This window comes from Lepidothrix coronata, unplaced genomic scaffold (genome assembly GCF_001604755.1).
Source record: "Lepidothrix coronata isolate B3197 unplaced genomic scaffold, Lepidothrix_coronata-1.0 Scaffold63, whole genome shotgun sequence".
Taxonomy (NCBI): domain Eukaryota; kingdom Metazoa; phylum Chordata; class Aves; order Passeriformes; family Pipridae; genus Lepidothrix; species Lepidothrix coronata.
The window spans coordinates 2,802,336-2,829,530 of record NW_016690243.1 but is presented as its reverse complement, the minus strand read 5'-3'; the positions used below and the strand labels follow the sequence as shown (position 1 = coordinate 2,829,530).

The 27,195-nt window shown below is 38.0% G+C and overlaps 1 protein-coding gene across 2 annotated transcripts in view; it reads left to right on the top strand.

Moving 5' to 3' along the window:
* Window positions 1-16,306, top strand: part of ZNF277 (zinc finger protein 277) — a 52,771-nt gene extending 36,465 nt beyond the window's left edge. For both annotated transcript variants that reach the window (XM_017817914.1, XM_017817915.1), the window contains exons 5-12: window positions 1,310-1,401; window positions 3,350-3,460; window positions 5,343-5,475; window positions 10,804-10,871; window positions 12,053-12,149; window positions 12,668-12,710; window positions 14,843-15,017; window positions 15,965-16,306. In XM_017817914.1, coding sequence (XP_017673403.1) covers window positions 1,310-1,401; window positions 3,350-3,460; window positions 5,343-5,475; window positions 10,804-10,871; window positions 12,053-12,149; window positions 12,668-12,710; window positions 14,843-15,017; window positions 15,965-16,157 — 912 coding nt within the window. In that variant the 3' untranslated portion in view covers window positions 16,158-16,306. The remainder of the gene's footprint in view (window positions 1-1,309; window positions 1,402-3,349; window positions 3,461-5,342; window positions 5,476-10,803; window positions 10,872-12,052; window positions 12,150-12,667; window positions 12,711-14,842; window positions 15,018-15,964) is intronic.
* The last annotated feature ends 10,889 nt before the right edge of the window (window positions 16,307-27,195 follow it).

Sequence of the window (27,195 nt, the reverse complement as noted above, 5' to 3'; positions counted from 1 at the left end):
TGCTCTTGACAGGCATCCTTATCGCCCCACTGCCCCTCGCTGGGTGCAGCATGCTGTTCTTGTGGAAGAGGAACAGCACATTTATTTGCTTAATGTCAGCCTCCTGCCATCCCTCAGTGAGCAATGGGATGTGGCGTGGTACATCCCACACCAACCTATCCACACTGCAGGACACATTTGGGCCCTTACTGACAATAGCTAAAGCCTTCCTCTTATTTCTTTTAGGGCTGAGGGGGTGTGTCTTTCCTTTCTTGTTTCTTTTCCTTCTTTTTTGACATCTATGGAGCTTATCCAACAGGTGTAGTTGAATATAACTTAGATGTAGACTACAGACAAATTTGGGTCTTAATCCACATAAAAGAGTTACTAAAGAGGCAGGTGAGAAACACAAAGTTCCACTTCAGGCTCTAAGGAGATAAAGAGTTTGAGAAAATCCCTTAAGAAATTCAGTCAGGATCCTGAATGTCAGAAAGCAGGCAGAAGCACCTCTAAGTTGCACAGAAATTAAATCCTTTCCCAGTTATCTGTACTTAAAACACAGCTACGGATTAGTATGCTTCTAGGCTGAAAATACGCTAAGTTTTAATCCAAATTCTCCCATATCCCAGCTGATTATGACCTTTTCTATCTGAAATGCATAATAATTCCAGGTATAACAACATTGTTCCTGTTACACCACCAGAGAAAAATCATCTGCTGCTTGGTTTTATTGTTGTTAGGAAAAGTGCATCAAGTGTTGTAAAGTGTCCAGCCTAGCCTGTTGCACTGCTTTAAACAGAACCAGGGTGAAGGCAATCACCTTCTCCTTTTCCTGGGGTTTGATATGTGCCATGACTTCTTACAGAAACTGCCAGGGCTGTTGTCATGGTCCCATATTATGAAAAAGCCCTCTAGGTTGCCAGCAATTAGCCACATAGAACTGAGTCTGTCATTCCACTGGGTGTTAGGTGGTTACCCATAAACTTGCTCACTGATACCAGAGGTAAATATGAATCATAAACTGTTATATTTTATACAGAATTATTTAAACCGCTGCATTACTGTGGATTGTATTGCTTTCCAGGCACCATGCATATAATGTTAGGACAGTTTTACTAGAACTTGACTGGAGCACAAACTGCTTTTGTAAAAACTTTTTGTGAGAACCTACACTCTAAAAATACTAACATCTGGTTTGTGTCAGCAGCATATTTGAATTTTATATGTTCATTTTTACCAGTAAAGGTAAAGACATATAATAAGCTTATGTGATGCAATGATTTTATGATTATGGTTTTATCTGAATAACTGTATCTGTTTCTTTTCATAGAGAGAAATTCTAGAACAGCAACAACAAGAGAGATGTGACACAAGTTTTCATAGTATGTGTATGTTCTGCGATCAAGAATTCACAGGAAATAGGTTTGTTTATTGCCCTATTTACTTTTGGTGTATTTTTTTCATATCTACTCAGCACCTTTCTTTATGGTTTTAGTGTCATCAAACCAGTTACTGCCTAATGGTAGGACTCAGAAGATAGAATTAATTTTAAGGTATAGTTTGAGTATTTTTTTCAACTGCAGTGCCATTTTAAATAGACCCTGTCATTCCAAAACAACTTTTTGTACTACACAGTAAGCTGGAGTTGGGAACCAGCTGTTTTAAAGAGAGACGGGTTTTTTGGCAGTTGTTTTAGTGGCAAGGGGACCTGCTTAAGCCAGTATAACTGTTAAAAAATATTTCTATGCAGTTGTACATTTTCCTATTTAAACCTCGCCAAACCAGTGTGAATTTGAATATCAAATGAAAAAGAGGAGAGAAAAATTAGAGTGAGAATGGAGCACTTAGCAGCATCAGTCAAGCGGGAGCAAGGATTACATTGAGATGCTTGCTCTAAGGAAACTTTGTGTGGTGGGTTGACCTTGGCTGGACTCCGGGTACCCACCCAGCCACTCTATCACTCCCCAGCTGGACAAGGGAGAGAAAATAAGATGGAGAAAAACTCATAGACTGAGATAAGGCAGCTTATTAAAGCAGAAGCAAAAGTTTGCTCACACACAAGCAAAGAGAAAAAAAAATTAGGTTTACTCTCTACTTCCCATCAGCAAGCAATGTTCAGCCACTTCCCGGGTAGCAGTGCTTCAACACATGTAGCACCTGCTCCAGAAGGAAATATAATGAATGCCCCACTCCTTCCTCCTCCTTTCCTTAGCTTCTGTATCTGAGCTGATGTCATATGCTATGGAATATCTCTTTGGTTAATTTCGGTCAGCTGTCCTAGTTGTGTCCCCTCCCAGGATCTTGCCCATCTCCAGTCCCTTGTTGCAGGGGGAAAGTTGAGGGACAGTGCTGATGCTGTGCCATCACTGCCCAGCAGTAGCCAGAACACTGGTGTGTTATCAACACCTTTCTAGCTACCAATGCAAAGCAGAGCACTGTGAGGGCTGCTATGGAGAAATGAACTCCATCGCAGCCAGACCCAATATACTTTGTTTTTACACAGTAAATCAGTTTCGGCTGGAGAAACTGAGTCTGTTTGCATGGTTAGGTCTGGTACTCTGGAAGAGTAGGAGAACCTGGGGTCATATGCCTGCAGGTTGTCCCAGTGTTGTGTGAATGTCCTCTTCTCTTCACTGTTTGGTGAAGTTCACATCATTCATCCCACAAGAACTTCATCCTCTGATTACTCTTGGGTCTGACACATAGAATGCATGGATTTAAAAAAGTGCTGGACTGTGGTAAAAGTAAATATCAACACTCACATGTTTCTTTAGTCCAAAAGCAGAAGCTGAGGCATATAGAGAGGTTGAGCACCTAAGGAGTTAACCAGTATATCTCTATTAGAAAAATAGCTTATTTGAACATCCATTATGTTTCTTTGTGTGTACTTTTGAGTGCTGTTGTGTGTACTTTTGAGTGCTGTATGAAGCAATATTGATGTAAAAGCATATCACATCCAAGAATTTCTGCTCTTCTAACCAGCATAGAGAAAACTGACAAATGGCTTTTTAAAATGTTTCTCAAGAGGGTTGTTTGAAATGTGATTTGCTTGTACAAGTTAATAAATGAGCTTTTCTAACAGTGAGAGTCAAAATAAACTGTACTATAATTTTCATTTAAAGTAGTATACTTCGTGTATGCAGACTGAGCAGTTGAAATGTTACTGAATGCAGCGGAGCTGAAAATGATAACTTCCTGTTTCAATAAAGTTGCATTCTTTTTTCCTAGGAGTGGCAGCAAGACTAATATTGTTTATTTAATGTTGGCTTTTATGCATTTTTAGAGCAATTGGTGTATTTGAAATCACTAATTGAATAAGTCTCATATTTATCCAAAAATATGTAATGTTCTATTTGAATGTCGTTTCTAGATCTGTCCTTCTCAATCATATGGCAAGAGAGCATGCTTTTAACATTGGGCTGCCAGATAATATTGTGAATTGCTATGAGTTTTTGGCTGTATTACAGGGGAAGCTTGACAAGTAAGTAGTGGTTTTTTTGTTTATTTTTTCAGTAAACATGGGTCATATTTATTTTAACCTTGGAAATAGGTTAGGTTAAAATGAATTCAACGTTCATGGTTAGTTAAGAAGAAACAAAGACAGCACGTAAGTTTATTGTGAGTCCTCTTAGTCTTTTTTTTGACTTATTGAAAATTAATCCATAACAATTCATACTATGTGTTTGCTGGAAAAAGTCATGTGCAGTTCTTCAGTTGTTATGCATTGCACAATTTCCATCAATAACAGCACATGCCTTTTTATCATAACTGTTAATGTTCTTTCTTATCATAACAATCTTTTTACTAAATGTCTCTTTAATCACTGAATACAGCGTTCTTGTGCCAATGTTCATTTGCCTCTATGTATCATGAATGTGGGATGTGTGGTTTCTCCCTTCTGTACTGCTTACAGAATACATCCCAGAGGGATAGATACATGTCAACTTTTTCTAGGAATGAAGATGTATTAACAATGCCTTTTCTTTTATCATTGGTCTTACCTAATGTACTGAATTACCACGCTCACTGATAATTTGCATCTTTCCTATTTATCAGTAGGACCTGAGGCTTTCAGTTAAATGGAGTTTTCTCAAAGCTAATCCTCCCTACAGTTAATAAACACATGCTGAAGTTGTGTCAGAGTAGTGAAGGGCCACTCCTCCTACCTGTAAGAATAGACTTAATAGCTGTGCTAGTAGAATAGTACCTGAAAATAAATCATTAAGAGGAGAAAAATCTTGTTTCAGGCAAATATGATGACATTATGTATGCTGAGGAAAAGCATTACACACTCTTCCTGGGAATGCCTTTCTCAAGTAGAGCAAACGCTTTGCTGTTAGCACGTAGAGCAAAGCAGATATTAAAATTCACAGGTGTATTCTGCCATTGGACCTATGATTCACCAACAAGGCAATACTGATTTGAAGCCTGAAAGCACAAGGAGAAATCAAAACTTCTTAAATGTCTTGGAAGGCAAAAAGATACTGAGAATCCTGAATTGCCGCTCCACACAGAAGAGCTGAAGGGAATCTGGAACCAAAACAGTTCTATTATGCCGATTGTAAGAGACAATGTAAAGCAGTGCATGTACTTCTGTTTTGTTTGAATTGATCTGGAAGACATACTGTGGTAAAATTCTCATTTGTTAATGAATGTTTTCGCCTTGTCAAGTAATGTGTATATGCACACATATATATAATACTTCATGTCTATGTACATATGTATGTACATATATGCATATACTTATGTGTATGTATGTATACCCATATATATGAAGTTTATATATATATATGTATGTATGCATGTGTATATGAATTTACTTACTGAATTTTATTTCTCAGGATTTCAAAACCCATTGATCACCCTGGCAAACTTTCATTTAACCTCTCTTTTGAGATAGAATCATAAAAACTTTCTGTTTAGTTTAGTTAAATTGTTTCAAAAGAGAAGTAGTATGTTCAGGAGATTGTTTTTTTTTCACTCTGAATTACAAAGAAGCAGTTACAGATGGGTTGGATGCCAGTGTAAGTGTATGCTGAGTTAAAGAGTTCACATGTTGACCAATCAATGGCCTTCCCAGGCCAATTTTGGGTATTCAGACTTTTCTCCCACTTTGCATAGAGGGCCAACAGGTAACATTTTATTATCTATATTTTCATTTTATGTCGTTGTTATTTCTATGTTTGATTCTACTGTGATCTAAGCTTATCTTGTTTTGGTGGTTTTTTCAAATAACTTTTTTATTTAGCTTGCTTTCACATGCTTAGGATTAATCTTACTATATGTAACTCCAGCTTATTAAAGGTTATTATGTTGTACTGTTTTCCTTTTAACATGCTGACCTGTTTATCTTTTTATTTTAGTTTGCAGTGTTTATATTGTGAAAAAGTCTTCAGAGACAAAAACACACTTAAAGATCACATGAGAAAGAAGCAGCATCGCAGAATCAATGCCAAAAACAAAGAATATGACAAATTTTATATCATTAATTACTTGGTAAGTAGTTCTATGAATAATTAGTAAATTGACTAAAAAGATACAGACAATATCTAGTTAAAAGTGAGTAATTCCAAACTAGCAATTAGTATAAAGGTCAAAAATCAAGTAAAGTACTCTTAAGAAATATGCTCATTTATGGTATGATATTCTGGATAATTTCAAACTAAGCATTAGTAAACATTTGTTGTTGAGAATTGATTTTGAGAGATGCCAGAATGTAGCTTGAAGAGACACTAATCATCATGTCATTAGTGCTCAGTCTCTGCCTTAATAACTAGAAGGGAAAATGAGATCAAGCAACGAAGTAGATGGAGGTCTACCTTGAATGCTATTTGCTTTGAGCTTGTTTTCTACAACCCTTAAGCTGGAAGTGCTCTTCAGAGTATAAAATAATGCAAAGAGGAAGAAAATGAAAGATACATAGATGAAAGAAAAACTGTTAGTTTTTAGCCTCCAGGTAGGTGTATGTTGCTAAATATTTTTGTATCTCAGACCTCTGAGAGTGTGTACATGTGTGTGTAGCAGATTTTCACTTGCCGCCTTCAACTTGTGAATATAGGAGCTGCTTCAAAAGCTGCTATGTTCTGTCCCAGAAATAACTGTAGTTCACCTGAAGTAGTCTTTGTGCCTTCTACATGTGCTAACATTCAGGTTATAAATAGGCGTTACTCAGATTTTAATCTCTCCCATTTTAGATTAGGAAATTAGGATTGAGATGACTGCCCAGAAGCGCAGAGAACCATGAAGTACTATGTGAAAAATTTGAGAGACATACAGGGAGGTCATAACATCAGTACAGACACAGTGGCTGTGTCATGTTAATAAGCAGAATATGCCAAAGTAAATAAAACAGCTAGGCTAATATTCATATACCTAACCTCTTTTCCCACTCTCTCCAGTTGCTCCAAAACTTGTGGCCTTGTCCATCCTGTTTGCTGACAATGATCTCAAGGGCCTGTATGCTTCCTGAACCACATCTAAGCATGGTCTGGGTCATGCTGCTGACATGGCCACAGAACATGTAAACAGTTTAACAGTCAGGGCCTTGATCCTCTTTGCCTGGTATTCTGGCCAGGACTTTACGGGGTGTCTTAGTCACTCAGAGACGTATTTTTTCAGGTCCTTGCAATTACAGATGATAGTAAATATAATTCAAATAGGGTATGTCAAACCACCAAAATGTTTAAAATTGGGCAAGGAGGTCTTCATGTGCAAGATTTGTACCAGTGTGCTTCCAGAGCATCTTCTGGGAGATGCTTCGGATAATCACAATTCTACGTCTGGCTCTATATGCTTTGCTACAGCCGTGTTTTCTTTCCACACATTTTCAGTTGTCATTCACTACAATCTACTCAGTGGACTGTTTCCACTCAGTCTTTGTAATCCTTTGAACTGTACCCACTTCAGAAGTGCTGACATTTCATCTTTTAAAGAAAGGATTTTATTTAAAAATAAAGGATTGAAAACAGTCTAAAAGCTCGGTCTTAAACACTTACAAGGTAGTTCACTATAAAATGTGTATTTGCACACAGCAGATTTTTAGGAATGTTCTTATGTAGTGGAAAGTGTTTGCTTTCCAAATAGCTTTTGATAACCCCCTTCTTTAATTGAAGAAGATTAAAAGGAAAAACCTCAGTTTGTTCACTAGGAGTTCAGTAGATTGGCCTTTACATAGTTAGGAGAAAACATTCCGTACTGCACATATATGGTCTAGAGTAGATTATATTAAATGTGATAGGATGTTTTTTTGAAGCTGAATATATATTCATTAAATTCTAGATGTTACACGGGGTCTGCTTTCTGTAATTACTTGATAGAGTGATTTTGCTTCCTCTCCCTTAGCACCTCACAGCTCACTAGAGGATTTTTTTTTAATGTGTACTGTGAAGCTTTACTGACTTACCAATGAGTTTTAAAGATCTGTGTTTCCCATTGCTCCTAATGTCCAGGGGAATTATACGATTTCACAGACACAGACATGGTTTACATAACTTATCTGCAATGATAGATATAGTGTTTCAAAATTGGCTACTGAATTCACCTTAACCTAAAGATGTAGGCATACAATTTAGCTATTTTTTGTATGTTTTTCACAGAGGTTTTAATTTTGATCTTTCTATATTCCATTTTGATCAAGGTTTTTTTTCATCAGAAAGAGACTGTAAAACTAGGTAGGTCTCCAGTGATAAAAATCAATATTGTCACAGTCTTATACACTTTACTTTTAGGATGTGCACCATAAAGCTTTTCCGTCAGCAATTAGATCTTAAACTATTTAAATTGATAGTTCTTTATTGCAACCATCTTACAGACATTATTGTCTTTTTTTTATAATTTTCCATGACATATTGTCTTCACCAAGCACTGCATAAAAAAGTCTTATTAAGCTGGAACTGGCAGTTTCCTTTATTTTGTGGCTTTTGTACCAAGAAGTTTTAAGGACTTTTTGTTCAGATGGCCCGAGAATGTCTGCTGAATTGCCTCATGATCTTTTGGCCAGTTCTTACTTGTCTTTTAAACTGGTGGCAGAGCTCCCATTGATTTCATTTAGAGCAGTAGTCTTGCCTGCCTTCTACCTTTCCGTCCATTCTGCTTTTGACTTCATTTGTTTTTGTAGTGCAGATGTGAGAATCTGTTTTCATAACATGTTACCTTTTCTGTTTATTTGTTGGCAATTTTCTCCCCTAAATTTCTGATTTCGCATAGCAGTGAGTAACATAAGTGCATATTCCTTTGTAAATATTTTGATATTCTGTAACTTCCTATGACTTCTATCATGATCTATTCCCATATCATTTATTTGTTTACCTCCATATCATTGACATATTCTGTTGCTTGCAGGTTAGCAGTAGGCTAAATTACATGTAGTAAAGCAGCATCTGTTTGGAGTTTCTGAGGTCCACAGGCCTGGAACTCTATTTGCATGTAGTTCAGCAACTGGTCTTTAGGGAAAACTGCTTGAGATACCAGCTGCTGTTTCTGGATTCTCCCATCTCAGCACTTCTTTTCAAGCTGAGGTGTGTTGTTGCCTCAGTGAGGCACACAGACTTTCTCCCTGTAGAACCTTTAAAATTGCACACAAGTTGAGAAGGTAAATTGTCAGTGAGGCATTTCATCTCTGTGCATTTAGACTTCATTTTGAAACAGAAAATAATCAATGCATGCATGTTCTCCTTACTTTTCTATAGGACCATCTTCTCTGTGAGATACACAGTAAAAAATTGGTTTTTCTTGGATATATTGCAAGGCCTTCAGTTTTTTAATTATGCATTTTCTACTGTTTGAACTATTAACAATAGTCAACTCTCATTTTTTCTCTGGTTTTGTTAAGAGTTTCTTGGGAATCTCAAGAGATGATTGCTGGGAACTCCTGCATCTTGGATGAAAGAGCAAAGAAAGTTGAATGCTTAACAAAAGCATCCTTGATCCCATCAAGCAACTGAAAAAGGGTTTTTAAAAAAAAACTATGAAAAATTAAAAAAAAAACAGAAACAAAAAACCCAAACAACAAACAAACAAACAAAAAAAACCAAACAAAAAAAAAAAAAACACTGAAAGAGTTTTAAGAATGTTTCAAAGAACTTTTTTCCACCCAATTGCTCAGCTTCAGTCTCTTTGCACAGTGTCCCTAGTTATCCATTCACCATGCAATTTTCCAGTGATACAAGACCTGGTTAGCTTTTTCCTGTTTCCTCTTTTTTTTCCTCCTCTGAATATAAATAAAGGAGGGAAACAGAGATCTCTTACAAGATTCCTCTTTGCCTTCTTCACAGAAACACCGTAAAGAAACAGCAGCAATAATAAAGTTTGTGCATGGTTTTTCCCTTTCACCTTTAATTAAAAGGTGAAACTTAATATTGGCCGTTGTTTTGAACATAGTCTTTTGTGCTCATATACTTCAAGCTGGTAAGGGCAAAAATTGTGAGCATTTGTCTTCATTTTGCAGTGGTTGTGAGCCACTATCCGCTCATTAAGGTGTTAACATTAGCAGACACAGGAAACTGGTGTGCAGCTGGGAGAACATGTGGTGAGAGGTGTTAATGGCTTGTGTTATCTCACAGTAATGGTGACATTAATGAGTCTCCTCTCTAACTCAGACAGTTTACACACTACCATGTAGCATCACTGAATTAATTACTGAATTTTCATTTTGTAATATTTGATGACATTAGGTTTAGAGCTGTCTAGAGACAATTGTTTATCATTTTCCTGATAGATACTAACAACCTTAAAAATTCTCATAAAATTGTTAGATGATTAAATCTTTTCCTTCTTTTTTCAAACAACCATAAAGGCAATAATAATACTTGTTACCTGGGATGTTATTAAATATATTTATTACAAAGAATATTTGAATAAAATTAATTAAAGTATTATATTTTTGTTAGTTACCTTTTTTTTTTAATGGGGAAAAGATCGTCAACTATGATGATCTTTGTGAGTCCTTCACAGTCATCATAAATATGAGTTCAAAAATACTATTCTGATTACTGGTTAGTTTGCTTGGGTTTATTTTTAAAGACAAGAAAAATCCAAGAAAAGAAAAACACTAGCTGAAGATCATTGCTGGTATTTCAGTAGAGCGCTTCAGCTTTTTATTGCCTGTTATTTATATCTCAGTCATGCTGAGAGTGCTTGCTATTGTGCTGAATGCTGCACAAAGCTATTGTGATATACTTTGTGCTGAAGGTCTTGAAGATATAAATAAACAACACTAAAAGTAAAAGGAAGAACAGAACACCATGAATAGACGTGCTCACATTCACAAGGAGAGGATGGAAGACAGACTGGAATCTAGCTGAGAGGTCTGTGCCCTGGCTCACGCTGTCTTTTTGGAGTACTCTGAAGCTAAGTTTACCATGTGTTTTTACTGACATAGCCTTGAACAAGGAACAAGCACTGGCTGGTGTAGCTATGCCAACAAAAGTCTCAGGTGTGACAGCTGCATTAAGCAGCATATGCTGCATGAAGAGCAAGGTAGACAGATTGGATTGAGGAAGTGTGAGGGCAAACTTGAGACAGGGATAACGTACCCACCTCAGGAACATCTTGTAGTCTTGGAATACTCTACTGTTCTTGAGAACTCTGTGCCAAATCATCTTCTTCGAAGACATAGGGTGGGGAATGCCCTATTAAAAGACAAAAATAATTATTATTTTTAAAATTATTGCTAAAGCAGTGTTGTATGACTGCCTTTAACTCACAGAAATACTGAAGTGATCCAAAATAAGTTATTGTGATTTCTGAGATGTTCATTCAGTTGATTGACAAATTGTGATGTGAATCGGGAAATGTTTTATTGTTTTCTTTCCTTTTTTTCCCCAGGAATTTGGAAAGTCCTGGGAGGAAGTGCAGTCAGAGGACGACCGGGAATTACTAGATAACCTAGAAGAGTAAGAGTTACTTATGTGCCCATTACAAAGGCTCGCAAGACCATTATTTTTGAAAGTAGTTACAGGGAAAATGCTGTGCATAGTTAGGACGCAGTTAAAATTCATCTAAGCCAATCAAATCAATTCCAAATTGTTCTCATTAAAGCAACATCTCAGCAATGAGGGCTGAAAGCTTCATATTTCAACCACAAGCCTATTTTTCATTTGGTTTGGGCTCAAACAAGTACCTTCTGGGTTTGTAATGATGTAGACAAAATGGATTTTTTTTTTTTTTTTTTTACTTTTGTACCAAAAACCAGCTGAACAGCTTTTGCTCAAATATAAGTATCAGGAGTAAGCATCAAAAATGTCAGCATGAGAAAGAAATTGTAGGAAAAATCTGATAAAAAGGTAATAACTAGAGATTAAAGCAGGATTTCAAATGAAGCTTCTCAGCAGTGCTGATTGAGGGTAACATCCATCTCATCTGCGTTCTTTTGTGGTCCAGGCCCACAGATCACTGCAGAGGTGATTTCCTTGGCTGTAGGAAATGGAATAAGCAGGAAGTAAATGGGTATCAGGATCCCTGATCTTCCTGGTTCTCTCTGTGACTTAAGATTTATTTTACTTAGTTATACCTGGTTGCAGGAATATTTCTATTTCTCAGCAGTACTAGGGTTTTAAATGGATGTGTTGGTAAAGTATTCTCTGTGTGCATGTCTAAATGTAGCATTAATTAGTGTCTTAGGAATAATTAATATTTAATAAATAAAAAACAGAGTAAGCTCTGCCTGATGATGACTTTGGCTGGTGTATTGAAATATTAGAAAGGTGTAATATAATTTTAAAAGACTTTATATAAAAATATAGTGAAAGCAATATTTGATGACTTGTCAAACTGGATAGAAATTGAAGTTAATATCCTGTTTGTTAGTGCAAACAGTTTCAAGTAGGACTTAATGCCTGTCTACACAGGAATTACCCAGCAGTAACTGCTCAGTTATTCTCGAATTTGTAATATTTTTTAGACTTGTAATCATATATCCAGCTATAAATCCACACTATCTCTTGCCCCCTTTAAAGTACTCAGTTTCCCTGTATTTATTTCTAGTCCTGTAACTGCAGAGTCTGAAGGGCCCTTTCACAAAATGTGTCTTCCCTTCTCCACAATTAAATGAATGTTTTTGACTTTTATTCATAAGAGACTGGTCTGACTGGGAAGAGCATCCTGTATGTGCAGTTTGCCTGTTCTGTGAACAACAAGCAGACACCACAGAAAAACTATATCTTCACATGCAGGTAAGATTTGTTTTCAATAACAGTTTTTTCATCACTTTGGAATTAAAAATTGAGTTTGTAATGTCTTTGTTAAGATCAAATCAGCTGCTGCATTAGAATGCCCTCTTCAGTACAGAACTAAAGTACTGCATGTGTCTCCAGCATCTGTTCTCTAAAATATGCAGAGGAGTCAAGTTTTACATTAAGAGTATGATTAGCTGTTATTTGTGAGTGTACAGACTGTTACAGACACTAAAGAAGTAGCATCTTTAATATCATAGTGGTTTGATGATTAAATGTATTTAATGGTTAGCATCTGTGTTTCAGTTTTAATAAACTAGTTAACAGGAGCATTACAGTTTAACAGAATGTGAAAGTTTCTGATGAAACAAAACTTTGGGGATTTGTTTCATGTATTAATGTTTGTATCTCTATATGTGTATGTCTGTGTCAGTCTATGAAAAGCTAAGCTGTTTTTAACTTGAAATAGTAGAAGTAGTGGAAATAGATTTTTTTCTTTTCTTTTTTTTTTCCTCCAGAAATCACATGGATTTGACTTTCCTAAAATAAAGTCAGAGCATGGTGAGTAAGAGGTGTTGTAATTGTCAGCGTTTGCCACTAGTGTGGAGAAAACCACATCATAAGAATAGAGGAAAACAACTTTATCAGTTTTATTTTTGCATGAACATTTAACTTTTCCGTTATGGAAACTGTTTCTGCCAGCTTACTAAAGCAAGCCAAGGACACTTTATTTTTCTGGAACTGTTGTTAGTGCCAAGGATATGTGCTGTTTTCTTTAGAACCATTGGATTCTTTTGCAGAGTGCCTTCTACAGATACCTGCTCTCTGAGTCCCAGGTCTGGCTGCTGGAGCCCTGGAAGTAGTAGTGTTATTATGCCTGTTAATACTTGCTTGCAACTTAGAAGGCTGTACTCTAAGCTTTGTTTGACCAGTGTTGCTTTCTGCTGTAGAACAGAATCATTTAGGTTGGGAAAGACCTTTAAGATCATCTAGTCCAACCGTTAAAGCAGCACTGCCAAGTTCACCACTGAACTATGTCCCTATAAGTGCCACATCCACATGTCTTTCCAATAAATCCAGGGATGGTGACTCAACCACTTCTCTGAGCAGCCTGTTCTAATGCTTGACAACCCTTTCAGTGAAGAAATTTGTCCTAATATTGAACTTTAACCTCCCCCTTATTGCTTGATACCTGGCAGAAGAGACAACCCCCACCTGGCTACAACCTTCTTTCAAGTAGACCTAGAGAGTGATAAGGTCACCCCTGAGTCTCCTTTTCTTCAGGTGAAGCAGGGGGTCAGTCATTGCCCTGGTCTTGCTGGCCACGGCCATGCTATTTCTGATACAAGCCAGGATGCCATTGGTCTTCTTGGCCACCTTGGCACACTGCTGGCTCATGTTCAGCTGGCTGTCAACCAACGCCTCCATCTCCTTTTCCATCAGGAAGCTTCCCCAAGCCTGTGACACTGCATGGGGTTGTGTATCTCAAGTGCAGGACTCAGCACTTCTCATTGTTGAATGTCACACACTGGCATCCTGCCCCAGGCTCGTCTCTAGCGAGTCTGGTTTTATCCCTTTCCCCCTTCAAATCTAGTTAAAAGCTGTCTCAATGAGTCCTGCTAACTCCTGTGCAAAGATCCTTTTCCCCCTTTGAGACAGGTGTACCCTGTCTGTTGCCAGCAGGCCTGGGATCATGTTGACCGATCCATGATCAAAACTCCCAAATTCTTCCAGTGACAGTGGGCTCAGAGCTGTATACTAATCTGCTGGCTCTTCCTGTTTCTTCCCTCGTTATTTCCTTCAACTGGAAGCACAGAGGAGAATAGTGTCTGTGCTCCTGAAGTCTCTCTTGATTGCCTTCAGACTTCTTATTGCAACTTCATCACTGCTGACCTGAAAAATCAATAATGGATAATTACCCATGAGGGTAGTAAGCTTTCTCATCACACCTTTAACCCGGGCACTAAGGAGGCAGCAGACTTCCCCAGGAAGTAAGTCTGGTTGGCATATTGGGCCTTCTGTTCCCTCCAAAAGGGAGTCTCGTATGACAATGATGTGTCTTTTTTTCTTTATGGAAGTGATTTTCATCCAGGACATAGGCTGACTTAACCCCAGTGACAGTTTCATGCTGGATGAACTGTTGTCCTCATCACTGTTGGGTTCCACTTGCAGAGGCTCATACCTGTTACTCTGGGGAACCTGGGCAGGTGGGGCACTCACAGAGAAGACATGCCTGCCTCACAGGGCAGGGACTTGTTGCCATTATCCTCTGTCCCTTAAGTCGCTGTGCTCAGGCAGGCGGAGGGAGAGCAGGAAATCCTCCATATCATGTATCCTGTCTGCCCTTTGGGCCTGTCCCAGGGGACAGGCAGGATGCAATTCCAGTAGTCAATCTCTTTCTCATTCCCTGATATTCCTCAACCTACTTGCCTCTCCCTGGAGCTCTGTCACTAGACTTAGAGACTTAGACTTAGACTGAGAAGAAGCAAAGTGTTTGCAGATTTTACATTGACAGAAGAGTTAGTTTCCCTGCAGTAGAAAAAAGCATTTGTTCAGTTAATTTGCTAAGTTACAGCATTCAGGCAGTGCTGGTCTTCAATAAACTCTTATCAATCTTTATGCTTAATCCAAGAAAGCATTTTTAGATTAAGTTTTACATTTCCCAAGTGTTTGTTTGCTACCATCTCTCCCAGGTCTGAACTTTTATCAGCAAGTAAAGCTCGTGAATTTCATCAGAAGAGAAATCCATCACTGTCGTTGTTACAACTGCCAGGAGAAATTTCAGTCCAAAGAGATATTGATAAGTCATATGGAAGAGACCAAACACATTGCATTCCTGCCAGCCAGATCTACATGGGATCAACCACAGTAAGGGCAAACATATTTCTTTCGGCATTTATACTTTTACTTGATAATATCTGTGAAACAGTAAGTCAAAAGTTCTGAGTTTTGCCAATACAACAGTGCCCTGAGGTCCCCAGCTCTACTGGTCCAGATAAAATAATAAGTATTCTCAAAACTACTCAGAATTAGAAATCTCTACACTCTGAAGCTAAAATGGATGTGAGATAATGCTCTTCTAGTTGCATTCAGGATGCTCTGTCGCCATATATGGGATCTGCATTTTAAAGTCAGTATACTAGAGAAGTCTATTGTTGCAAAATTGTTCTAGAACCACATCAAACCACTTCTTTTGCATGTCTAGTGTAGATGTATTCATGATGTCTACCTAACTTTAGGCATCAAAACAAGTTGATTGTTTACCCATAATTTTTTCCACAGAAAATAGAGATAGTGTGTAACAAAACACTGGTTCAGACTCTAAGTAGGCTATATAGGTCCAGGGGATGATGCTGTACTGGGTAGTAGAGCACAGGGAGTGTTCTAACTCAAACACCTCAGTTCAGCATTTGTTGTGGGATGAATCTGTATCTGTTGTCTCAGTTATGACAACATATGGGTGAAGAAAGAGGGGAAAGGCTTGTCAGTTGTCAGCTCTTCTCTATGACTGATACATCGTACATCATCATGGCTAGGCTTCGCAGATGAAGATTTGGGAAGGGCTGTACCCACATTTGTTACAAGCACACTGGTGGCTAAAAAGGCCAATACAAGATAGACAAGTCCAGTTGCAAAAGGCACAGCAGAAGGACTCCTTACCAGTTGATTTTTTGGGTGTTCTGCGTACTGTCATTCCAGACAACCAGACTGGCTCATTTTTCCTTTTTTAAAAATCTAATCTCATTAAAAAATGTAATCTCAACCTCTCAAACAAAATATGTGACTATCTAGTAATTACGTCTTGTTACTTTCAGGTATTATTTTCCTACCTATGAAAATGATACACTCCTGTGCACGCTGTCAGACAGTGAAGATGTGATAACTGAGGATCAAAGTGAAGAAGTCCCTGTTGTAAGCGAAGATATATCCAGTCTAAAAGCTCTCAAACAGAGCAGTGTCTTAAACCAGCTCCTGTGTAAAGAGAACAAGAGTTGGGAGAAATTTTGAAGTACAGTTGCTGACCTTCAGTGCTTCTTCTGCAAGACAAAAAAAAAAATCTATTCTTTCACTAATATCGAAATACAGTTTAACTCATAGCTATTATTATTACAGGACAAATATTAGAAAGTGAATGCTAAAGAAAATTTAAGTGTTAACTTTATTGGTTTGTCTTCCTTTAATTTAACTTTAAAATTGAATGCTGGATTTTCTGCTTGGCTTTTCAAATACTGTTAGTATTATTTACAAATTTTTCATCTTTTTTTATTTTTTTTTGAATAAATCAAAATTGGAGTTCTATGTGTCTTAATACATGTGCCACTGAGTGAATCTTCTATGTGTTATTGCTGTTAGAGAGCAAATAGAAAATTTCTTGGTTTGTTACCTAAAGCCAGTTTTGCTATTTTAACCCTAGACCTCCTGCAAAGTGAAAGCAGATCTGTATATCTCAATTATTTATCATCAATATATAAGATATATGGTGCCTGTTCTGAAAACTAGCTCACAAACACCACTAAAGCTCTGCCTGGCCCATGGATATCTGATTGCATGGAAAGCTGCCAATCTGAAGCCTAAAAAAGCATAGGAACAGTTGCAATATAGTTTGCATAAAAAATCCAAAGAATTTAAAGTTTACCTCTTGTGTATGGTTGTGAACTGAGATGTAAAAGGATGACTTTGGGGATAGCAGACACATAAATCCAAATTAAATCCTCAAAATCTCAAGTCCAGAAAAGTTACCATATTTCCTTTAATACTGAACTTTAAAGTTTCCAAAGTAACAGAAGATCTTCAGCATGTCCAGAAAGCACCTCAGACTTGACAGGGCAAAGCTGCTCAGAGCATAGATCCTGCTAGGATAATCCAAACTAAGCATTCCTGCCTCTTGCCTCTGAAATCTTAAGTAGTTGCAGAATTCAGGTTTAGCTTTCCATAATGTATATAACCACTTTCAAAACTGGAGTACATTCTTTTTTCTTCTGTAGGTCAGTGTTAGAGCACTTGCTGAAAATATGGGAGTCTCAGCTCAGTGCCCTTCCCTGACGGAGAAGATTCAAAGCCGTAGCTTTGCCTTTGCACAGCTCTCTTTACCTGAAATGCATTGCTGTCAATAAGAGTTGTTGCTGTCTTTATATGGTGATTGAGAATTATAAAGCAGTCCCTGAGAGCAGGGGCTAAAGTGAAAATCTTTACCCGTGTTCTGCTAAGCTTCCGTATCCCGCCTAATTCACCCTGCAATATATGTGCATCAGTTTCTTCTCAGTCGCGCTGAACTAGTTTTCTCCTGCCATTACACGTCACCCTCTAGCACCTCTCTTTGCTTCCCCTTTCTTATTTTCTCTTGGGCCCAGGTGCTCTGGAGATAAGAACAAGATGCTGCAAATGTACTTATACAGATCAGCCACATAACTGTACAGTGAAACAGAAACAGAAGCATTATCTGACTCTGTCATTAGGAAATGGGATAGAAGTAGTTCAGCAGCTGCTGAGAATACAGACAAAAAGAAAGGTGACACGTGTAGTCATACATTTGCGTTGGTACAAAAATTTAGGAGGAACAACCCCAATATTTTTGAACTAGAATGTCTGACCATCTTAAAGAAGCTGTAGTCTGTACTTCTTGCATTTGTAATACTCTTAATTTCATACAGTAATTGCAACAGCTGTTGCTGCTTTTTTTTCCCCCTCAAAGGTAATTTTTGCCCAAGCATTTATTTTCTCCCTAACTTAGAAATTGATTTCAGTCTTTGCTTTTCAGTCAGATTCTTAGCTGAGATGGGGGTAAGAGTTAATGGGGTTTATATTAATGATAAGTGTGTCGGGCAATGGAAAAATCAGCACAACAGTATGGCAACAGCACACGAATGAGTTTTATGGCAAGCCAATCTCAGAAGGGCAGAATAAGGGAAAGATAAAATTTTACTGATATATCACAAAGTGAAATTACAAAACATTTCCTAATGGTAAAGAATATGATGCTGAGTCACATCTCTACAAAATGAAAACAATATCAGCAATATGAAACAACTGCTGTTCCTGGTTCTAAGAGAAATTTGAAATAGCATTTTTTCCATATAGAATTAAGAGAATATCTAAAGAGAAATTGTACAAATAACATGGAATGGTTGTCTGTTTTGAGTTAAGAGAAAAAGAGACTTAGGAAAAATTTATCAGCAGTGTATAACTGTTCATTGAAAATATAAGGAACATGAGGAATCAGATTAGGGTAGAGCTTGTTACTTCAGATATGAACAGCAGGCAACAAAGTAGGTTTAAGTCTTTGTGGGTTCACAGAGAAGATTGGGTATGGTTTCTACAGTAAAATGAAGCATTTTCATTTAGCACAATGATGCTTCTAATTGACATTTTGCTGGAGCGTACTTATTTGTTTATGTAATACCCACAGTTTTCCCTAGGCATTCTTGTCCTCTTATCTGTTTTAAAACTGAAATTATCTTTTAGTCACAAGTAGGGGACCTGGTAATGACTTCATACAGTGTATAGGCTCAGCTGTTATGTGAGCAAATATGGTCTTCTAACAAAAGAGCATTTTTGGTAGCATTACAACAAAAATAATATAATAATGCCATAAGTCATGGAGTGGACAGAGTTGGGGTTGGCAAAGGCTCTTGGGAGAATCAGATCAGAAGAACGGGTGCTGCTAATTGGTATGAAAAAATCCACTGTTTTAAGTCCAATGCACATTTCTTAAAATAATATTTCCTCCTAGACTAGACCTTGACTCCTTATACACACTCACTTTGCTGTATATAAAGCCATCCCCATGTTTAGAAGGACCTGAGTTAAAGGAGGAAAACGCTTGTGTCCCGGTGACTTTTATAAATTTCTTAATAATGTCTTTGGTATTTCTCTACACTCAATTTAGTCTGGCATTTCTGTGCAGAATCTGACTTAAGGAGTTAATGGTTGATGACTTTTATTTAAGACTCTTACTGTTTTCAGTTTCTGTATACATTTGCCTGGCATGCTGTGAGAGCTGTCAGTGGCTGCTTTCAGCTGGTTAAATGGTAACTGATGTGCCAAACACCAAATTAAGTCTCTGAAGAGTCTCTCTGCTGTTGTCATTTCTCAGTGCCATCACTGTGTCTGAATTCCAGTCAGATCTATACTAGTGAGTGAGGTGTTTGGTACAGCCTCCCTGTCTTTCTTCCATTTTACAGAGTGGTTGACCTAAATCTGACACAAGAAACTGAACTGTAAGCAAAAGTACACAAGGTTACCAGTATCCACGCTCAAATTCAAGCGGAGCAGACGTTGGACATATGCCTTGGCAGCATCTATTGTCCACTGCCAATGAACAGCAGCAAATTTCACAGCTCTGCTTGGGACTTGATACTGTATTAAATGTTCTTGCATTATTTGCATTTTACTTACACCTATATAGGGGCCAGAGAGAATCAAATATCCCTAGAGAAAAGCTGTATTTCACAGAGACAACATGAAAAATACTTTGTTTTCACAACGAGATTTTGTTAAGTCACAGTGCTTTCTGAGACTTAGCTACAATACAACAACTGCAGTGTCTACTGGTCAAATTACGCCCTCGTCTATCTCTGCCAGGTGTGTCAGATTTGGTTAGATAACAACTGTCGCATGGAACAGGTAATTTGTAACCCTGCTTCCATTTGATACTCATTAAAATCGGCTGCTATAGACATACTACACGCAGCAGTGGTTGCATGTAAAATTAATTCCTTTTCTCCATGAACACTGAGTGTCCTGTTCTTCCTAGTGGTTTTTTTTTCCTTTCTTTTGGAAATTTTCTGCTACTAAGCCATGCTTAATTTGACTTCTTTCTCCAGTGAAATTTTTAGTTGCTTCTTGAATTTGATTTTGCATCTTTTGCCAAAATTCTTGCTCGTGAAGATACAGACAAGGTGCCTGTTTTAAAGATTACTACATAATCTCTGAGTTGAAGTCACATTTTATATATTACATCCCTGATAAATTCACTCTGTCCATAAGAAGAGCAGGGGAATTTAGGATATTTACAACTAAAAATACATCAGTTGTGTTTTAACAAATTTAGATAGAAATAAAAGTATTTTTCTTCCACAAATGTTACATGGAACAAAGTTCTCTTCATCTGTTTTACCATCCTGAGACCAAAAAGCTGACTATGCGTAGATTACATATGAATCTAATGTCTAACCTTCCATTATAATCAATAAATGTAGTCTATGGATCCTTGAGTCGTTCAGCTCACCCTAAAGAATTGCCAGTGCCAGACCATTAGTATTACTGCTGAGCACCTGAACAGTGGAAAGCTGCAAATGTGATTCTTTACTATGAACAAATGTCTCAAAATTTCAAATTCTGAGGGGGTCATGCAATCCATTTGTATGTCACATCACATCACATGAGAATGTAGTGAACTCCCTCAGAATAATTACAGACAGACTTCTGGCACAGCCATCAGCCACAGCTTCACTGAGTGGTAGGAGACTTTTTATTTCGATGGTCTCTGGAAATATCAGAACAATATAGGAATAAATAATGCAGGAATTGCTCTAATTGCTCATTAGAGTCTGTCTTTGTAAACTGCCTGCACAGCTTGGCAGAGCTGAGCACTGCTTTAACCTTTAGGGGGGTTTAGCTTTAAACTTCCAATTGTATTGAGGTAGTTTCATTATTTTCTTTTGCGTATCTGTCTTCACTTATGGAAATATTGCTATAAATCTTCATAACTATTTGACCTGTTTTAATAAACTGATATTTTTGTTTGAATCTAGGTGAAATAAAGAGAAAATAAGCAAGGATAGAGCATTTGTGAAGAAGGATCATGAATGTGTGACAATGTCGGCCTTCTATAGTTTTACAGACACTGACTTGCCATGTATCCTTTGGCAAATATTGCTATTTCCTTCTGCCTCAGTTTCCCAAACAGGAAGACTGTGATTATATAATAACAACTGCTAGAAAAAAAAGTTGCATAGAAGATAGGATATCCAATGTATGCGTACAGCTTATCTGCATTAGTCAGGCTTTCATATTTAAAATACTTAGTTCAAAAGGTGACTGGATCAATCACAGTCAAAAGAGTTACTCATGCAAGAAGAAACTTAATTTTGGGGTTACATTCCCATAAGAAAACAAAAGTTAAATATTTTGAAATTTACATTTTTTAAAAAGAAGAATTAACTTCTGAATCAGGTTTTCAGAATACATCTGATTTGCCCTAACCTGAGGTTTTCAAGTAGGAAATTAATTGTAAAAGATCTTCTGCTTTCGGTCACATTACAGATCTTCCAAGTGTTCAGTTGCATACTAAGGAAAATTCTTTTTCTGTAAAAAAAAATCTCTGCATAGCATAGAGTAGCCGTGGTTCACACAGATTAGAGGAGTTCATGCTAGTCTGTTCTAGCCTTGAAACATATAAACCCATGAGTTTGCTGAGATGAAAAAAAATATATTGCAAAATACTGTGCATCCCTTAATTCATTTAGTTGTTCCATTGCTTTATAAATGGTCTCTAGTTAAAATCCTAGCTCTCTAAGGACTTTTCAAGTGAAGGTTTAATATTTTCCTCATGGAGTATACACATGAGGTAGATAAGATTTCTCAGTATTCCCTAAGATTGTGGTATTGCATGTACCTTACCTTTCCTTCACTGGAGGAAAGTTTCTTTTTAAGACAGGCCTTTTTTTTTGCTCTTAGAGCTGATACTTGGGTGAGATTTTTCTTTTCAAAAATTACTGCCATGGTACTTTTGTTCATATTCTCATCTTAATCAGAGGCCTGAGGTTTTTTTCAATTTGTATTGAGGCACTCTGACAAACAGGCTACATTTTAGGTAAGAAATCTGTGAAAGGACTGATCACTTAGTAAGGTTGATATTGTTTCTCTAGACATAAAATATGGGAAAAAAAACCCCAACACCCAAGTTGGAGCCTGATCCTTAATTTATTTCTCTTTTTCTTGCACGGAGTATTGGGGATCCATTGAAGAATCTTTAATAAAAGAACCCCTGATATCTTCTGTATGACCTGTTATATTTGGACTGGAAAAAAATCTTTTAGGTGTTTTCATCAGGTGGCAGTTTACATCTGCAGCAGTCCCAGAGTGCTCTCAGTGCCCCTTCACCCTCTAAGTGTGGTAGAGAGACAGTTGAAAGCAGCCTGCAGCATGATGCTGGGATCCATGCTTCAATGGAACAGTGTGGACCATTTCTCCAATCATGTTGGATTGTCCCTAGGGATCTTTAAAGATCAAGGAGATGGAGTTCCTGCTGCCTCCAAGTAGACTCTGGTGACACTGGGAAAGTTGTCTAAATGCCCCTAATGACTGGTTTGAAACCAGTTATATAGGATTCCAATCAGTATCTAAAATGAATGTTACCATCCTGTCAGGCAAAGATTTTGTGCTATTTAGTTTTGTTTCTACCTGAAAAAAAGAATTCCTTAACATTTATGACAGTGTTTATCCACTGAATTTCTTTTGGGCTTTGTGCTGGTTAAAAATAGTACAGTCCTAGACTCTGCCCTCTCTTATTCCCACTGTTTTATTCCTCATCTCTTCCTCTGCCACCATCCTTCCCATCACCCCTGGCCACCTGCCACTCTTCAGTCAGATTTATATTGGAGACTTACAAGAGCCATCTGCAGAGTAAGCTCAAACTCGGTTCTCCTCCTATGGGATGACAAAGTCAGCAGCTGAAAGGCAACCTGAAAAGAAGTAAAAGGCTTTGGGACTAAGAGAAGGGAAGCTGTAAAAATTATGCCCCAAGTACTACCTTAAAAAATAAGACTAAAAGGAAAACTAAAATTGGATAATAAACTGTGGAGAAATCACAAGAGGGGCAGGGAACTCTCCCAGAGCATTAAGTGGAAAGTTGCACTGACTTCCAGAGTGACAGCAAAGGCTGGAAAGGAAAAATTAGGAAAGATGACAAGAATACTACCAAGAATTTTCTATTCTAATAAAGATATTAAGCTCAACATATCAGGACAACATTGGCCAAAATTAGAGCTGAGAAAACCAAAGCACCAAACTGCCATCCAAGTGGAGAGGACAGTTGCAGATGAAGCCATGTAACTGAATGAGATACCAGTACATCATCTGAAAGCTAGAGTAAATATTATTCCAATATTATTTAAGCTAAGGATTTAGTAGAGTATACTACATGTGCAGAACACCTCCTAGGCAGACTAAGGGCTTTGCAGAGTTATGGGAAGCTAGTTAAATGAGCCTGTTAAATGTTGTTGGTGTTCTCTAGTCATGAAGTAAAAGGCAAGAACATGTTTTCTGCATGTATATGGGAAAATCTATAAAAAGCAGTAGTTAACACTACTTGTCTTGCAAAAGGGCTTTTATTAAATCAATAATGATAAAATCTGTACTAATCTACTGGACATAGCAATATTTGAGCATAATATAAACAGATGACTGGTGTCATCTGTTGTGCAGGCTGTGAACTAATGTTCTGGTGGCTATAAATAGTAAAGGAAAGCTGGAAATTTTTTTCTAATTTCAAAGAACCAATTAGTATTTTTTTCCTTTTATTTACAGAATTTTTATGTCTGCCTGTGAGAAGACTATAGCCATTCAAGAAATTTGATCTTTTTGCCAACGTGTTTAGAGTGATCACTGCTTGCCCCTCTGAATTTAGATACCAATTGGTCTTAATTGAGACACATGGCGATAAGGCAGCCATCTGTTTAAAAAGGGATCCAGTAAGTTTCATTTTCAGCGACTGAATTAAAATACCTCTTAGCTCCTTTCATTCTATTCATTTGTTTTATTAATTATTTTTCATTTACTTTATTTTTGTCTCACGTTGTGTGGAAGATAGGAGGCGTAAAACCTGGAAACTGAAATTAAGAAAAGGCAGAAGCCATGAAATGGTAGTACAGCTTGAGATGCAGGATTTCTGAAAATGTCAAAGGCATACCAATAAATGCATTTTTTCCAGAATAATCAGAAATCTTGCAAAAATCTGAATTTAATTTTTTATTTGTTTTCTGAAATTAAAATTTAGTTTTCAGGAATGGGATACATTAAGAATACTTGTCACACAGAAATTATTAGAAGGCATATTTACAAAGTAACTGTAACTTGTTTACACTCAAATACCAAGGATCAATATAAAAAACTACCCAGTTCTAATGAATCCTTCCTAGAGATTTTCCTTCACCTCCTGCCCTCCAATGAGTCCTGCTGTCTCAAACCTCCTGAAAGATATTGAGGACCCTTGGTTCCCCCTGACTTCAATGGGAGTTTCCAGGTGTATCTTTGAGATTCAGTCACCCGATGTATTCACTCCTGTTGCTCACTGCTGCAACCAGGAACTGCAAATAAGTCATGCTATAAGATATTTTTCTAGTTAGCAGTGCCCGTTTTTATGACAAAGAACAACATAAGTGCTTTCAAAGACACCAAGGAAGGGAAAGACACCATTTCCTCCCCTCCCATCTCCAGCAGGTGGGTGACGCCACTTCTGTCCTCCTGCTCTGCAGCCAACTGGCAACTTGCCTGATCCAAAATTCTCCTTTTCATGTGCTGGTAGAAGGTTATGACTTCCCCATCATCCAAGGAGAGCCACAACAATGAAAAACCCTCTGGAGTTCTTCTTCCAAAAGCACACTTTATATTCACCCTACTCTGCTTTGAGGTAGAACACACACTTTTATCCCTGCCTCATCAGGTCACATAGGAGGTTGCAGGCAGATGGTTCACTGTCAGGCCGCAGATTTCTTTAATCCCTCCTTTCCCTTGAGGGCAATAGCTAATGTGCCCACTAAAAACACAACCAGAGCACTACTTACTGAATTTTCTTTGCCAATGACTGCTGATATGGTAGTTCATACATGTCTACAGATTAATTTTCAGTGAAATCTCTGAATTTTATGGTTATATCCAATTAAGGACTTGGGTGATTTAAAACTGAGTTAAGCAGAATGGTCCCAGTTCAAATGATCAGGTTTTGCTCCAGTGACTGTTTGTCTGTGAATTTTATGCTATTCTGCGAAGCAGGGATTGCCTCTCCAGGCTGACTGCCCTTAGCATGGGGCTTTAGACCTGTGCCTGTTTTGGTGTCAAGTTCTTGCACTGGCCTTTCTCTTCTGTGGCAAAACATCCATGAGACTTAAAAATGTTTAAGACGAGGCTGCATGTACAATAGATACTTAAAACAGTTTTAGGCAGAGGAAGGTGCCAGACCAAATCCCCACTCCTTGTGCATTTGTACTAACTAGGCTCTTACAAAGCAATTCCTCCCAGAGCACGAAAGCAAGAAATGAACACCTTTAATTAATGAACACCTTTCATTAATTTAAAACCAGATGAAAACAACCTCCAAGGGAGACTGTGAGCGCCATATCTCACCTAGACGGAATTTCTGCAGCTTTCGTTCAGGCAATTATATGCAATATATATGCAAACACGTTTTCTGCTGGCTCCTCGATTCCTATGCTGACTGCTTTGGGCATTGTTTTTGTGTGCTTGTCCCTATGGACTAGGCATGGAATGCAGATAGAATCTCGTGTTCTCTGTATTTCATGGCAAGGGCAGACACCTAAGAGTTGCTGCACGGTGTCTGAGCTTGAAGACCCCTGCAGTCTCTACACACGCATAGGCTGGAAGAAAGGTACGTCAGTGCAGAGAAGCTGCAGCACAGAGAAGTGCCCAGGGCTGTCTTTAGCACTAGCTTGGTTATGGCACGTCACTACTACGGTGAGATAATAAGCCTCAGTCTGGGTCTTGGGACAGCTTTTTGGTGTCTATCCTGTTTAAGTTCCTCAAGTCCTGCAGGTAATTGCTACAGAAGTAAAAAGCACACAACTGCCACAAGTTTGCCATTATTAGATTAACAAACTGCTGAGGTCCCTTCTGTCCTTTTCTGTGCAGCATTTATGTTCCTACTTGAAATTGGTTTTGTCACTAGTGACAGATTGCAAACTACCTCACCTTTAGAAAGTTGACCGCTTTAGGCTCTGCATCCATTACTGTCACTTAATACCTTGAAAGAAATGTAGAAACAACTACTGGTTCCATATAACATGCTACAAACTTCCTATGAAGAAATCAGATGTGACGTTTTTACATCAGTCATAGCTTAGCATGCAGGGCAAGTTCTACCTGAGATTGGCAAAACCACTATCACTGAAGTAGAAAGACTGAAACGTGGTAACTTCTGGGATTTCAGGAAGAGCACAGAGGAGGAATATTCAACCCTGGTTTTTTCAGGAGGCACAGACACCTCAGAAACTTGTGGCACACACAGAGTCACACATGCCAGATACACATCTGCTTTTTTTTGGAAGTCACTTTGGAGGCAGCCACTGGAGCACCTGGTTGGAAACCATAGATTTAGGACTTCCAGAAGAAAGGAAGGGGCTGTGTCCCAATTTCTGGTTAGTAGGAGTTACCAGGTTTTATGAAAGGAAATGTTCTGTCATGTAAAAGTTATGTATAGACTACAATAGGTAGATGGTTGAGCTGAAAGGACAGGGGCTGAGAGCCCTCAGCTGTGGGGCTGAGAGCCCCTGTACCCAGCTGTGCGGTGCTTTATCTCACCATCCCTGCTACATTGCCTTTTTTTTTTTTAAATAAAGTAAATGTTCATAGAAATATGAATCTGGGTCACTGAACTTAAATCATTCTGCAAGCAGTTCTGTCCAGTAATATTGAAGAAGAGCTCAAGTTATTTTTTAATCACTGATGCATCTGATGATCTTCATTATTTTTTGTGCCTTATTGATTGTATATTTTGCTCATTTTCTCGAAGGGAGTTCAATTGCATTCAGGAGCTAAAAGTTTGTAACATCTGACAGTTGGTCTGGAGGCATCCCTGGCTTCCAGGAGATTAATTTCAGAACCTTAATCACTGTGCACATTCGCTGGTTTTCAGTGATCTGCCAACATCCTAAAGGTAAGATTGGAATCTGAACTGCCCCCTACTCTGGTGCTTTCTGCAGGCAACAAGTGCAGAGAGAGCATATAGGGGTTCACCACAAGTGTAGGTTTAGTGGGGGGAGGTGTTTGGAGCTTGTGCCATCAGCCAAGCTCCTTTTAGTATCAAGCACGT